General features: G+C 49.8%; 1 protein-coding gene across 1 annotated transcript; it reads right to left on the reverse strand.

Annotated features, from left to right (window-relative positions):
* Positions 1-2,012: 2,012 nt before the first annotated feature.
* Sumo3 (small ubiquitin like modifier 3) lies at positions 2,013-12,838 on the reverse strand. Its single transcript, XM_041635031.1, has 4 exons — positions 12,683-12,838; positions 9,444-9,572; positions 4,934-5,005; positions 2,013-3,259 (listed from the first exon to the last, which is right to left on the reverse strand). Exons 1-4 carry the CDS (start codon positions 12,701-12,703, stop codon positions 3,149-3,151), a joined length of 333 nt encoding a protein of 110 aa, XP_041490965.1. The 5' UTR covers positions 12,704-12,838; the 3' UTR covers positions 2,013-3,148.
* Positions 12,839-16,074: the final 3,236 nt, after the last annotated feature.

A 16,074-nucleotide genomic window follows, 5' to 3' on the forward strand; every position in this document is an offset into this window, starting at 1 on the left:
AAAAATACCAAAGGACCTGCCACTCCAGTTACATAGCATAAACACACACACACACACGCCAGCCTCCGGGCCACACTGCTCCTCCTGATGCTGGGTGTGGGAGAAACACAAGCTATTCTCTTCTTACACATCCAAATGGATGGCAGCCGTGATTCCCTGGGACGGCTGATATGTGAAATGTGCCCCAGCAGTTCGATGTTTGAACACTGGTCACGGTTTTGGGAGACTGGAACCTTTAGCAGATGAGGCCTAGCAGGAGCCAGTGGGTTGTTTGGGGATGGAAATGGATCTTGATATTTAGAGCCCAGCTTGACTTCTAGCCCTGTCTGCTTCCTCTTCCGCTGAGGTTTGAGTAAGCAGCTGTCAGGCATTGCTGCTGACTTGGAGCCACGGGCTTCCCCGCCAGGACAGACTGTATCCTCAAACCCTGAGACAAAATCAACTTCCCTTAAGTGGCTTCTTGCCGGGTTCTGATCACAGCAACGAGGAAACGAATGGAAAAGTAGTGCCATGAAATGGTGCTGATAAACCCAACCTGGGGTTTAGTTCTTCGAACCTAGTTTTAAGGAGAAAAGTGGGAGATTCAGAGCTGTGAGCTAGACCAGGCTGTAAGCACACCTAGGAGGACCATTCTGGTGAAATCCATATCAGGAAGCTGAGAAACGGGTACTAAAGACTGCTCACAAAGTTTTATTTCAGAGGGGAACAAGAGGACCATATCAGAAACTCAGCTGGCAACTATTCATGTCACATCCAGTGACAGGACAAGGCGGTGCAGTTTTCTCCATCTTGTATTATGCTGAGGCCAGTTCAGGTTGAAGTAGAAGCTGATCTCCTTGATAGGGAGCCTCATGGACAATTACTCAAGATGCCCCAGGTACCTTAGCTTTGTTAGAGCCTGTGTAGAACCCCCTCCTCCTCCAGCTACCTTAGCTTCACTAGAGCGTGTGCAGAACTCCCTCCTCCTCCAGCTACCTTAGCTTCACTAGAGCGTGTGCAGAACCCCCTCCTCCTCCAGCTACCTTAGCTTCACTAGAGCGTGTGCAGAACCCCCTCCTCCTCCAGCTACCTTAGCTTCACTAGAGCGTGTACAGAACCCCCTCCTCCTCCAGCTACCTTAGCTTCGTTAGAGCTGTGCAGAACCCCCTCCTCCTCCTCCAGCTACCTTAGCTTCACTAGAGCGTGTGCAGAACCCCCTCCTCCTCCTCCAGCTACCTTAGCTTCACTAGAGCGTGTGCAGAACCCCCTCCTCCTCCAGCTACCTTAGCTTCGTTAGAGCTGTGCAAAACCTCCTCCTCCTCTAGCTACCTTAGCTTCGTTAGAGCATGTGCAGAACCCCCTCCTCCTCCAGATACCTTAGCTTCACTAGAGCGTGTGCAGAACCTCTTCCTCCTCCAGCTACCTTAGCTTCACTAGAGCTGTGCAGAACCCCCTCCTCCTCCAGCTTCCTTAGCTTCGTTAGAGCTGTGCAGAACCCCCTCCAGCTACCTGCTTTTGAACTGCTTACTCGCACAAAACTTCCCTCTATTGCTGCTGACTGAGATACCTGGATGTAGTTTTGGTCTTTAAAAACACCTTACTCCACTCGGGAGGCACAGGTGGACCTCTGTGAGTTCAAGGCCAGCCTTGTCTACAAAGTGAGTTTCAAGACAGCCAGAGCTGTTAACACCGAAAAATCCTGTCTCAAAAACTCAGGAAAAGAAAAACCTTACTCTAAACCAGTGTTTCTCAACTTTCCTAACACTGCAACCCTTTAATACAGTTCCTCATGTTGTAGTGACCCCGACCATAAAATTACCTTCGTTGCTACTTCATTTACTGTAACATTACTACTGTTATGAATCATGAATATCTGATATGCAGGATATCTGATATGCAAATCCTGTGAAAGGGCTGTTCAACCCCCAAAGTCACCTGGCTTCTCTGTGTCTGAAGGGCCTCACTGGACACACTGTCAATAGTGAGCTGTGACATATGCAGTCTCCAAATACAGTGTTTAAGGTAAGCCAAGAGACAGAATACCAAACTATATTTACTGTTTACAGTAGTAAAGGACGACAAATAATGTACAAACTGGATAAACACAACAGAGCCAACAGACATCCCACCCAAACCCACACAGCAAAACAGGAAACAACATTTTCCTCGGGATTTTAAGCAAGCGAGAGATGGTAGGTCAGTGTCAGGTGACTATGAAAGGCAGAGATGGCCATCAAGCAGCAATGGACCCTTACACAAGGATGATAGGCAGGACGATCCACATATAACTGGTATAGACCCCACAATGCAGGACTGAAGTCACCCACTGATGCATCATTTGAATACACATCTGGAAAGCCGCAGAGCATAATCCATGAGAATGAGGTCACCTCTCCCGGGCTTTCTTTTGCAACCACACTTTAAAGCAGGTCTTACACAGCATCACTGTAAGCTTGATACTTAACCAATTACCTTCTTACACAGAAACCATAATTATGCATTGGAACCAAGTACTAGAAAATAATCTGAGGCCACATTCAGTTTCCAAATGAGACATGGCAGTTACTTTCTTCTACATTATAACAAGGAAAGAGAGTGGGTCCCACCTTACAACCCTGCCCATGTACCCATTACCAGATGCCAAGTAGAAAGGGGGCATGTCAGAAGTTGGGTCACAGTACATAAGGACTCCTTCCAATGGTCTTTTCCCTTTAACTTTACCATTTGACAAAGCTCAAGCTGATAGTATTTCAATGTTTTAATATTCTATACCTACAACAAATAGGTGCAATTCTGTCCCTCTCTCCCATCTCAACATCCCATAGGCAAGCCCACTGGGTAATGGGACCACAAGCTCTCTCCTTGGCCAGGGCAAATCACTCTAAAAGCAACCACAGTTCTGGGGGTCAGAGTCAGGTGGCAGGCTGAGTCCACACCCAGCTCCAAGTTTTGGGGGAAAATATTTTAGGGATGGGAGGAAGCAGAAATGAAAACATAAACAAATCCCAAAACCTTGCTCTCGTTTCCCCTAAAGGCAATGCGCTACACAACACTTTCATCCCTGCATGATGTCTTTAGTCCGCTCCAAGCACATCAGAAAAGGAGAACCAGTCAGGGACTCTGGCTTCTGCTGACGCTTCTGTGATTGGTGTGGCTGCATGGTCACCATTCAATAGCAGATGTCAAGACAATGATCGGGTGTGGGGACGGTCCCTCGGGAAGCTGTTCCTCCTGTCTGCTGCTGGAATACGTCAATGGTGTCCTCATCCTCCATCTCCAGCTATCCAAGTTGCCAAGGCAGGCCCAGGGAGAGGGGAGAGGAAATGTCAGAGGTGAATACACAGTGATACCATGCTCCAAACAGCTTCCGCTACACTAGGCACAGCCCAGTCACCTTGGCTGAAGTGTAGCATGCAAGGAGAAGGTGGGGTCACAGTAATTACTTATCTACTGACTTCTGACAAGATTCATAGAAGAATAATCACAGCTAAGGACTGAGAGAAAAATGGGGTCATTAAAAATAGATTCACCGGGTGTGGTGGAGCACGCTTTTAATCCTAGCACTCGGGAGGCAGAGGCAGAGGCAGAGAGTTCCAGGACAGCCAGGGCTACACAGAAAACCCTGTCTCAGGAAAATGTCAGCATTTAAGGTTTTTGTTTGTTTTCTGTGTTTCAAGACAGGGTTTCTCTGTGTAATAGTTCTGATTGTCCTGAAACTAGCTCTTGTGGATCAGGCTGGCCTCGAACTCCTGATCCGTCTGTCTCTGCCTCCCAAGTACTGGGATTAAAGGCATGCGCCACCACCGCCTGGCTATTTTCTACACTTTTTTTTTTTCTACACTTTTTAAGAAGGAAGCACTCACATGAACTTGGATCATCACGTCTGGTGATAAGCATCTTACCCACTAAGCCATCTTGCCAGTCAGAGCTTGTAGATAAACATATTATATTAAAAAAATTGGCCTATTATTTATTTATCTTTTGTTTTTATGTGTCTGTGTGTAGTTGTGACCTTGTGTGCCCCACATGCATGGAGGGCTCTGCAGAGCAGAAGAGGGTGTCAGCTTCCCTGGCACAGGAGTTACAGACAGCAGTAAGCTGCTGTGTGGGTGCTAGGAATTGAACCCAGGTCCTCTGGAAAAGCAGCCAGTGCTCTTAACTCCTAAACTTCCTCTCCAGCCCTACCAAAAAAAATTATTTTGAGCTGTTCTTTTTTTTAAGTCATGGCTCTCTGTATAGCCCTGGCTGTCTTAGAACTTGTTCTGTAGCTTAAACTCAGAGACTTACCTGCCTCTACCTCTTGAGTGCTAGGATTAAAGGCAGGCATCATTACCGCCTAGTATTTATTTATTATTATTATTATTATCATTATTATTATCATTATCATCATCATCATCATCATCATTATTATTATAACAATGCCCAGCAGGGGCATCAGATTCCCTGGGCCCACAGTTATGAGCAGTTGTAAGCTGTAAGTTGTAAACCCTGGTCTTCTGAAAGAGCAGCCTGTGTTCTTAACTGATGAGCTATCTTTCTGACAGTCCCCACAAAAATATCTTTTAATTAAAAATTTTAAAAATAAGATAAAATATCTAGGTTCTGACTCCAGTTCAAACTCCAATAAAGACCAAGTGGTTGGCACTAAGCCGTCAGGACCACAGGAGCTATGCACCCCACAGTACCCTGCATGTGGGTTCACAGTGACTGCCATGGCCCTGAGGGTGGAGGGTGTTGGTGCTATACTTGGGCTCTAGCTCAAAACAGCAAAGATACGTTTGGCAGTGCCACTTCTTCATTTGAGAAAATAATCTCAAAAATTCAAAATTTGAAATCCAATAATTAAGGTCATTGCAGAAACATGCCATTTTGTTTGCACCTATCTGATTCTCAAACAACAGTGTTCCCAAACCGCAGACCCTGGTAGACCCTGGCGCACAGGGCTACTTCATACCTGGGCTGGGGTGTCTGTTTCATTGATTGGTTGTCCATCAAACCGGAATCGAATCTGCCTCATTGACAAGCCCTGGGGAAAAGGAAGGGAATGCGTTAGATGTTCCCAGACAACACAGATTAACCTGAAACTATCCAGAACCAGCAACATCAGCATTCTATATGCACACAAGCCAGCTGAGTAGAAATAACCCTGGTGGCCCACATCTACAGCAAGTACTGCCCCAAACTGACCCATTCCGATACCTGGCTTGCCCTAATTCTGCCCCTCACTTCCTCCCAGAGCTAAACTGAGCTAAGTTCCTCCCAGAACTTCTGTTTCCTCCTCTGGAAAGGTCTCAGAAACGGGTCAGGTGACCATGAGGGCCATGATCAGGAAGGTTGTGAGGAGCAGAAACGAAGGGCGTTTTCCATCCTGAAAGGAGGCAGCAGTCTGCCTCAGCCAGTCTGAGGTGAACACCACCTGGCAGAAACACTTCTCTAACTCGGCAGCTCCACTGTCCCCAAACAGGACAGATGGGATAGATAAATTGTGACTATTTCCTCAATCCTGACGCCTCCCTGGAATGGTAAGAATGAAAAAGCAAGGCCTTGGGGAAGAGCCGGCAGGCAGGTGCTCTCTGCTGGATGGAGTCTGAAGCCACAAGCCTAAGAACACTGGAGTCTCAAGTGTGCTAGAGCCAGGGATGGTAAGACTAGGAATGCCCTCCCCCTCCCCACCCCGGACCAGGGAAGCTAGCGAACTTTTCTGAAAGTTCACACGCAAGGGCTAAAGCGATGGCTCAGAGGTCAAGAGCACTTGATGGTCTCACAGAGGACCAGATTCAATTCCCAACACCCATATGGAAGCTTAGAACCCCCTGTAATTCCACTTCTGGGGACCTGACGCCCTCTTTTGGCCTTTGTAAACACCTGTCATGCATATGGTGCACAGACATACATGCAGGCAAAAACACCCATACACAGAAAATTTTTTAAAGATGAGAAAAGCATGGCAGCTCACAACTGTCTGTCACTCTGGTTCCAGGTGATCTAACACTTTCACACCAATGCACATAAAATAAAGTTAAATAAATTATTTAAAAAGGGGGGGGGGGCTGGAGAGATAGCTCAGAGGTTAAGAGCACTGACTGCTTTCAGAGGTCCTGAGTTCAATTCCCAGCACCCACATGGCAGCTCACAACTGTCTGTAACTCTGGTTCTAGGTAATCTGACACCTTCACACCAATGCACATAAAAAAGTTAAATAAATGATTAAAGATAATAATAAACATGAGAAAAGAAAGTTCACACATAAATCTCCAAGAGTTCGAAGTTCCCAACAACCCTCAGAGGCCATGTAATTGTCTCTCCCACATCAATCAGCAGGACTTTTTAGAGATGTGAACTCAGAGCTCCGTCAAGACCCATATGGTACTGGGCAGTGACGGTGCATATCTTTAATCCCAGCAGTTGGAAGGCAGGTGAGTTTGAGGCCAGCCTGATCTACCAGGTGAGTTCCAGGACAGCCAGACAGCCAGACAGCCAGAAACCCTATCTCAAAAAAAAAAAAAAAAAAAAAAAAAGACATGTATGGCAAATGGGTGTCTATGTGCCCTGGATATATTCTTTCCCAGGAAACCTAGTGCTTTTCAGATCAACATCAAGGACTCTCCAGAGTCCCCAATTATAACGTGCCACCCTGTGGACGTGCGGCCTCCGCCACACCCACCCAAACACACAGCACCATCTCTGCAGTGGCTCGCTGCTTCACTCTTAAATACAAGCAGAAACCGGGCGACGTTTAAAGAGAGACTCACGTATGTGAAGACCAGGCCCGGGGAAGAAAGCACTGTGTGCGGTACAGAAAAGGTCTGCCTCCCAGTGAGAAATCACTCCACACACTAAGGGGTAAGGGGAAGCTCTTTAATAATATAGCACGTGTCTGGCTCTGGCTAATACCCAAAGAAGAGGCCACAAATAGAAGATTTTTACTAACTTATATATACCCGAGGCTTATTAATTCCACATACGATGTCATCCTTAAATGTCTTTCAGGTCCCAGTCCCAGGTTTCACTTTGAACAATATAAACAGATCGGAGACTCAGGTCTGGCCATTTAGGCAGAGGTGAGGTTTACACAGCAAAGGGATTGCATATTGCCAGAATTATTTTAAGTACAGCAGTGAGGTTGACTTTCAAACAGTTGTTACCTGAGTTAGTCTTGTCCACCCGACAGATTATGCATTCCTCAATGAGGGAACTGGGGGCTTCATGGCAGGTTAAGACTCCTGGTTGTGACCCTGCTCTGCCCTCTTGTGTGCAATGTTAGAAGCATGCTCTTTGGTATGGAGCTGGCTCTACACTGGCTGTGAGGCAGAGCAGTCTCTGCTGTGGGACTAGGGCCTAATGGTCAATCTGATGAATAAACATTTCCATCCTAGCAGCCTAAATTTTCTTATCTCTAACTGGTTAGAATACTACTTATCTTTGGAATATTTTGTAGGTAATGGTCCTTAAGCTGAATTTTCCTTTGTATGACTTCATGTCTCCTAAGCAAACCTATTAGTAAAGCCTTTCTTTATAACATCAATCCTATTATTTTGAGTTTCTTCAATATATTGAGGCAAAAAGGAAGGGAATGGAGTAGTTAAAACACATGTATACTTAAAGCTTCAAGGAAGGTTAAAAACACACTTATGTGTGCACACGCTCACACATACACAGCCAAGAAAACACTAAAAAGTTGCTACTCATGGGGAGAAAAACACAAAACAAGAGAAGACAGAACTTGGGGAAACTAAAACTCATGCTGAGCAAGAATGGCCTATAGAGTGGGAAGGCAAAGAAGGGAAAACTCATATGGGACAGCAACAGTAAACCCAGTACAGAGGGAGGAGCCGGTCAGGCCAGCATGGAGGATGGCTGACTGCAGGCCTGTGTACTACCAACGTGAAACAGAGCAGAGCAGACATCTGCCTGCACAACAGAGGACAGTTAGAGTCCTCTTTCCGTTCACAGACGGGAAGGGCCCAGAAAGCGCCTCCCCAGAGGGCTAAGGATCACTCCAGAGCCACTGCTGAGATCCCATGGCAGAGAACCAGAAAGGCCCCAGTGTTCCAAAACACAGGAAGCTGACAGTGAGTTATGGTAACTTCCAAGACAATGCAGCTCAGCCTAGAACACGACATGCAGCCAGACATGCAAGTCCCTGTCAGATACAAGAGATGGTGTTCCACACAAAAAGGGGGAGTTAACACAAAAAAGATGCAGGAGGGAGACAGGAAGTTTCCAGAATGACTCTCATAAAGCTGTGGATGGCAGTCATGCAGACACCCTCACTCCAAAGCAGTGGTTCGGGGGGGGGGGGGGGGGGGGGAAGGGGGTAGCAGGAGGCTACAAAACATTGAGGTAGCTGACTTAGTGTGCCCCCCACCCCAAATGTGGGGTATCAGCAGGCGAAGACTGGGGTGCAACAGACTGAGCATAGCACAGCAAGGAAGAGCCCTGCACACTGGCGCAGTCCAAAGTGGCACACAGCACATGCAGCCGGTTCGGCAGGGAGGGCACAAGGGGACACAGTGCCATCGGAAAGTTCTGTCTCACCTTTCACAGGTGAGAAAAGTACCTAAGGTCAAACCTAGAAGCCAGGAGAGCAAGCACATTATCTGCAGGGCTCACGAGCGAGAAGGGAGAAAGCATGGCACCGCCTTGCAGGGACGTCAGGGCAGCAGAATAAAAGGGCAGCAAACAGCTGTGTTTGCAAGCACTTAAGGGCAACCTGGAACCACCATGTGAGATGCCACTGCCCACATCAAAGGGCAGGACCCCCTACGAGAGCTACCAGATGGCAGGGCTCAGAGGAATCGGCACGTAGGGTCTATGTGCAGCAAGCCAGGCAGTCACTGAGGCAGACAATGGAGAAGCAAAGCCAGGAGTCCAAGGACTCCCAGGTGGGCTGGCACGTACCCACCCACCAAAAGGTCCTTAGTAAGAATGAACTGGATGGATGGATCCAAGCCTAATGTGTGCAAGGGCCTTAAGTTCACAACGACACTGACAACAGCAAGCTGGCCACTGTTGGGGACAAAGGTCAGTCAGCGTGCTATTTTGAAATGGTAACAAAGGGACAAGAGCAAATGTTTCCTCACTTTCCTAAGTAAGATAGAAAATCAAATTGCCAATGAGGAGGGCATACACAGCATAACTGAATGGATATCAGATGGAGAAACCGGAACCAGCACTGATCCTCTCTCTGAGCACACCACAGGGTATTCCACCAGACCGTGTGCGGGCTGACGGACTGCATGACCACCATGATGGTGTCTATCAGGAACCAATCCCCCCTAGAGTCTACTTAAGCCTTAAACTCCACCTTTCCATTTGCAGGAACCCAGGGAAAAGACACACTGTAAGGGACAAGCAGATATCAAGACCCAGGGTAGCAAGGGCAAACCCACAACACAAGCAGCCCCTGCAGGACTCCTTCAGGGAGGGAGATCCCAACCCAGCATGCATGGGGCTCTGCCTACCTGCCTCTCGCAGTACGCCTTCATCAGCTTGCTCAGTGGTGTGTGCCTCTTGATCTTGAACTGCACCACTGAGCCATCCTGTCCCGCCACTTTCAGGTTGATGTGGTCATTTTCTGTCTTCACTCCCTCCTGTAAGACACAGGAACTGGGTCTCAAAGGCCAGCTCAGAATCCCCGGGGTGTAAAGCATGCTCTTAGGTAATGGTGTTGTTTCCAGTCGTTAAAACCAACCTGGTTCTTAACATTCCCCCAGCAGCTCAGAGTTACTCGTGTGACTGTCTTAGTTTTACACAGAATTTATTTTTAACCTACATTTGTTACGCACTGTGAGAGAAACAGCAGTGCAAAGCCAGTGTCCTCACAGACTACCAATTCAAAGACAAAAATCTACTCATTAAATCTAAGAAGCCAAAGGAAATCCATGTTTGTTTAAAAATGACTCATGAGGCTGTAAAAATACACATTTGCAGGCTATACATGACTTTATACGACTGAGAAGAAAAGCCAACATAAAACCAAGAGTGGAGGACCAGAGGGACACTAGGAGACCCTGAAGGATCCGCTGCAGTTAGCAGGTGAAGGCTGTGGCCCCCCTGGACTCTCTGGCCCCAGACTGCTCTTCTAGGCTAGGTGTGGCTCCAAGGAATGTCATGTGCTCAGCCTGCACAGGGCCCTGGGCTCCATCCCCCATACTGAATGAGACATTCCTATTGCACAGCCATAGCTTTTATATAATCACGATACACACAAGCTGCTGGGCAAAGTCCAAGTCAGAGCTTCTTGTTGGCTGGAAACACACTTTGAACAAAACGTTTAAGTTATGGGCTGGCCACAGAGCCAGCTCTGAGGCTATTCAGTCTGGGAAGGAATTACTTTTGTTGTTCAGAACATGCTTGACACAGATGTATCGCAGCCCACGGGAAGTTTTAACCTTTGTTTTTTGAATGTGTATGATTATTTTGCCTGCATGTATGTCTGTGCATCCCATATCGGCAGTGCCCATAGAAGCCAGAAGAGGGCATCACATCCCCTAGGACCAGAGTAATGGGTGTTTGTTAGCAGTCATGAGGGTGCTGGGAATTGAACTGGGGTCCTGTGCTCCTAACTGCTGAGCCAGCTTCCAGCCTTGGGAACCATTTATGTTTTAAGGACACAGATCCCTTGGTCCACTTGCAAACCACATCTTCTCCCTAGCTTCACACCAGCTGTTTCCCACGGCTCAACCGAGTAACTCCACTGAAGAGTCCTACTTCCCTTGAATGTCCTCAGCCACCTTTTTATTCCTGGAGCAAGGGATAGGACAGTGTCAGGAAGGAGCCTGCCCTGTGCTGGGTCCTAATGGCCTTGGCTAAGAGCGCTTTCTAGTCTGAGAAATGGTTCCCAGGTGAGAGGAGCCTGCAAGGACCTGAGCTGGGGCGCCATTCTCCCATTCCTCCCGGGTGAGACTTCCCAGCACTCACTCACAGGACACCAGTGACACAGCAGCACTGCTCAGAGAGCCTGGCTCCTGATCCAGAGTATAGGTAGGACCCACCATGAGAAAGAGTGAACAACTCCAGGCCCAGGATGCCCTGCCTTCTAGCAGATGAAAAAAAACAAAAACAAACAAACAAAAAAAACCCAGTATGCTGTGTTCAAAGAGAGGCAGAAACCAGAACTTAAATAAACAGAAATGCCAATAGGGAGGGGAGAAAAGGCCTAAGGCGCCGCTCCCCTCTAACATCAGGAAGGCTGGTGCGGTCCAGGAACTAATTAGCAAGTAAACTCAGAAGAAAAATGAGATGACGTGGTAGTGCACGCCTTTAATCCCAGCACTTGGGAGGCAGAGGTAGGCAGAGCTGAGTTCGAGGCCAGCCTGGTCTACAGAGCAAGTTCCAGCAGGCTCCAAAGCTACAGAGAAACCCTGTCTCTGAAGAAAAAAAAGAAAGAAATTAAAGAAAAGAAAAATGAGGCTTAGTCACGATGACTGTGAACACCTGTGCAGTCTGAGTTACACAGGGAGACCCAGTCTCAAACCAAAACAAAGGCTGGCCAGGTGTTTCAGCGCAGGCCTTTAATCTCATCTCAGCACGCAGGAGGCAGAGGCTGGAGGATCTCTGTGAATTCGAGGCCATCCTGGTCTACGTAAGAGAGCTCCAGGCCAGCCAGGACTACATAGACACCTTGTCTTTTTTTTTTAAAGGGGGTTGGGATATAGGGGGGACAAAGTAACTCACTGGCAGAGCACCTTCCTAGTGTACAAAAGTCTCTGGGTTAGATCACCCGTGCTGCAAAATACAACCCTCTGCCTCCACTAACCTAGAGAGGCAAAAGGTGCAGTCTTTCCAACACCACACCAGGGGCACTCACTTCCTGACTAACTTCATAACAAGGAAACCAACAACAAGATATAAAGTGTTTACTCTTGGCCATGACAGGTCAGCGTCCGTGATGGGGCAGATAGCACCCAAGGCTGAGTTAGAATTAAAGGTTAAGGGTCCTGCAGGCACGATATTGCGGCGTTCAGCTGCTGACTTTACAGCGGGGTACCACAGCATTCCTGGGGCTTGCCGTGCTCCTGGGGTCTCCCACTGGAACCAAGAGAGTGGTCATCTCCAGGCCGAGGCCGGTGAACAGCACAGAATGCCAGGCTCCAACCAACGTCTATCTCCCAGCAGGGCAGGTGAGGGTGAAACACTGTTTAATTAGGATTGGGCAACCCTGGCCTTTCCACGTACCAATTGCCGACACGAAGGGGCCTGCCCCGAGGGACCGCAAAGGAGTGGGAGAGCACCCAGTCCCGCCAACAGTGAGAAGTTCGCAGCGGCCAGCTGGACTCCTGCACCGGGGCAGCTCTCGGGGCGCCCACAGAACCTTACGCGTGGACCTACGCACACGGTGCAAGAAGGGAAGGCCACGGCTAGGAATCAGGACCCAGAGAGGAGACCTGCACAGCAAGTTCCAGCACACCGCGAGGCGTCCAAGTTCCACGTTCTCGCCCCGTGGGGCGTGGCTAGACTCTGGGCGTGGCTACACGGGGGGCGGAGCCCTGGCGTAGCGGGAGGCAAGCCGGGGGTGGGGCTAAGGGGCGGGGCGGGGCCAGGATGAAGCTCGGGGCGGGGTGCGACGTCGGTGGGGGAGGGGCGCGGGGTGTTGGTGGGGGAGGGGCGCGGAGGCCCGGGTGCGGGCCCGCGGGCCCTGTTTGCGCGCGGCCCGGCCTGCGTCCGGCGGACTCTGCAGCGCCCTGCGTTCCAGGCTTACCTTGGGCTTCTCTTCCGACATGGTTGCGCGGCGGCAGCGGCGGCGGCGGCGGGAAGCACAGCGAGAACCAGTGGCACTGGAGCAGGCGAGTCACGCTCTCTGCCCCGCCGCTCTCCCGCCGCAACTGTCGCGGGGCCGCGCTTTATCCCCAAATCCTGGCGCGCCGGTTGGCCGCGCAGCGTCACGTGGCGGCGCGCGTGCACGATGCGCGTGCCCTGCGTCTCGGGTGCGCGCTGGCCGGCCGCGATTCCGGACGGTTGTGACTGCGTCACGGGGCGGGTCAGGCACCCGGGCGCGCGCAGAGCCCCGGGGACGCGCGACTCAAGGTCCTGGGTACGGAGACCCCTGATATGGGTACAAGACTGCGGGGCCACGCAGGGCGTGAGGGCTGGGAGGCGTGGGAGGACCGGGGGCGTGTGTGCTAGGACAGGAGCCAAAGAAACACTCAGGCCCAACCGAACCTGGTGCCTTCAAGCAACCACTCTGCCACCCACGTTTGGTCACTTTTCCTGTATGCAGGCTGCATTTTGGGGAAGAGGGGGTAAGAAAATGAGGGCCTTCAGGCTAACCTCTTCAGTGGTCCAGGAAGACCAATAAGAGGTTACCAGGCATGCTTTATGGGCCACACGCTCCTGGAACAGGCCTGTGGCCTTGAATTTGAATGTCAACAGGGGGGCTCGTGTCTGGAAAAGGCACAGGGATGGCCTCTGTTGGCCCAGAAAGTCAGCACATACTCCTGGTTCATCTTTTTCCATCTGACTTTCCAAGAGGGGTGAATCAGCCTCCAGAAAGGCATTCCCAAGATGGCTCCAGGAGGTACCTACCTCTTCTGCATTCTCTGTATCCACCCTTGTCCCTCCTTACATATAGTCCCAAAGTAAGCACCAGGTGGCTGAGGTGGGCCATCGTGGCATGCACAGGAGGCCTCCCTTTTGACCTACCATTTACCCAGTTTCGGAATGCTGTTGTCCACACTAATAACCCATTTTACACAGGAGGACACTAAGATACCTACAGGTTTAATAACATGCCCAACGAGCCAGCTTGGTCATTACCGCAGAACAAGTGAAGCTTGGCTCTAGCGGGGAGCTTGAGCTGCGGCATGCCGGGAGAGCAGTCAGGGAGCACTGGCTGGGTAGTTAGGAATCCTTTTCTGTATCTTGGAATGTGTCCTAGAATGCAGTCCACCTGCCCTGTGTCTATATGGAAACACCCTCAAAACAGATCAGTCAGGACTGGCATAGTCAGCCACAGTAGTCCCAGGTTGGTGACCATGTTCCAGAACCAGACAGCAGCCTCCAGAGAACTGGCTCTGGATATGCTAGAAGTACGTTTCTGTTCCAAAGAAGGGCTGGCAGACAAGGATCTCCATTTCCTGGTAACCCAACAGAGCCAAGTGTCTGTGAGCCCAACCTGTCCAGCCTCCTTCCCCTGTACTTATGACCTTCTTCAGAAAGTTTGACAAGGTCTTCCCATAAAGATCCATTTGGAACTTATCCCACACCCCAACCAGATCAAGGATTGGATTGACCTCAGATACAGACCATGGTCAGCCACAGCTGAGCACATCCCAGGAATGTCCAGCTCACACTGTGTGGGAGACAGAGACTCCAGAAACCAGCCCAGCTGCAGCAGTTAGAGAGCAAAGCACACTCGCCCTCGACGGATGGCTCAGTGACTCGGGACAGGCGGTGTGACCATCAGACTACAGTGGACCATCGGTTCCAGGATGCCATGCATTAGAAAGTGTTGCATTGCTGGGCTGTGGCGGCACAGGCCTTTAAATCAGCACTCGGGAGGCAGAGGCAGGCAGGTCTGTTTTAGGTCTTTCTTTTCGGACCGCCAGCCCCCAAATAATGACACGGAAACTAACTATTAATTTATGAAAAGCTTGGCCTTATAACTTAACCAGTTTCTATTAATCTACATTTTGCTAAGCGGCTTTTTACTTCTCCTCCATTCTGTCTGTCCAGCTCCCTCTGTATCTCACTGGTGTCTCTCTTGTGTGCCCAGATTCCTCCCTAGTCCCTCTCTATGCCCAGAAGTCCTGCCTAACCTTTCCTGCTTAGCTATTGGCCATCCAGCTCTTTATTTAAAAAGACCAATAAGGTGTCTTAGGCAGGCAAGGTAAAACAGCAACACATCTTTTTACACAGTTTGCTCAAATATTCCACAACACAGATCTCTGAGTTCGAGACCAGCCTGGTCACAGAGTGAGTTTCAGGACGTGCACAGGCGTGGCAGGAGGCAGGGCGGGGGTGGGGCTAAGGGGCGGGGCCAGGGTGAAGCTGGGGTGCGATGTCGGTGGGGGAGGAGCTCTGAGGCCCCGGTGGGGGTGGAGTTGCATTACTGTTTGGAGGATACAGGAATTGAATTGTGTGGTCTGTTGCTGAGGACCTCTGTTGCCAAGTTATCAGAGTGCAACATGTACACCTCAGGATGTGCACCAGGATCTAAGTGGGCTACGGTACAAAAGAGGCTGGCATTCACACGCTGAAACCCTACTGTTGTGAAAAGTGAACACTGATAAAAGGAAGACAACCCTGTGAGTGTTTTTCAGAGCCTATGCTCAAGCAGTTAACAGAACACACTGTTTTTCCAAAGGACCTGAGTTTGGGTCTCAGCACCCATGTCAGGTTGCCTGCGATTGCCTGTTACCCCAGCTTTAGGATATCTGGCGCCCTCTTCTGGCCCCCAGTAGTACTGCATCACACATGCTTATTCACACACAATAAACGCATATATACATTAAAAAAACATTGGCCTCAGAGGCCCCTTGGACATTGACAGAACCTTAGCATGACTTTCATTACTTGAGAATAGTGGCTTGCCTGGTGTAAGGCATCCCAGCCTGCCTTCATAGAGCAGACCCAGACACCCCATAAATTGAGATTGCGCCCACACGCGCGCGCATTCACACCCACACACACACCTGGCCACACCCCTCCAAGGAGACAGCAGAAGGCAAACAACACCATCCTGAGAAGATGAAGAACTGGAAAATCAGTAGCAGCGTCACTGAATAGTAGGAGGGTCATGGCTAAGGAACTTGCCATGGGACCTCGTTGAACTCTGGGATCACAGAGAAGAGAGGGACACAAGGAAGTTGAGGCTCTGTGAATCTCGTTTCAGAGAAAGGAAACACCAGGAGGCAGGACACAACTGAAGGCACTTCTCTAGAGAGAGAAACCTGTGTGCAAATGGAACACGCCTTCAAGTACCAAACAGCCAGAGGAGAAGGTTGCTGCTGAGGTGCTCGCTGTAAAGATGGATTCCAAAGGTTCCTTTCTGTGAAGGACACCCTGCGGCCTCCAACACCTGCTGCACACAAGTGGTCCTAGCATTTGGGGCGGAGGCAGGAAGATCGGGAGTTTGGAGGCCAGTCTGCATTA

This window comes from Microtus oregoni, unplaced genomic scaffold (genome assembly GCF_018167655.1).
Source record: "Microtus oregoni isolate MIOR12 unplaced genomic scaffold, Mior012 000046F_ref0000063, whole genome shotgun sequence".
Taxonomy (NCBI): Eukaryota; Metazoa; Chordata; class Mammalia; order Rodentia; family Cricetidae; genus Microtus; species Microtus oregoni.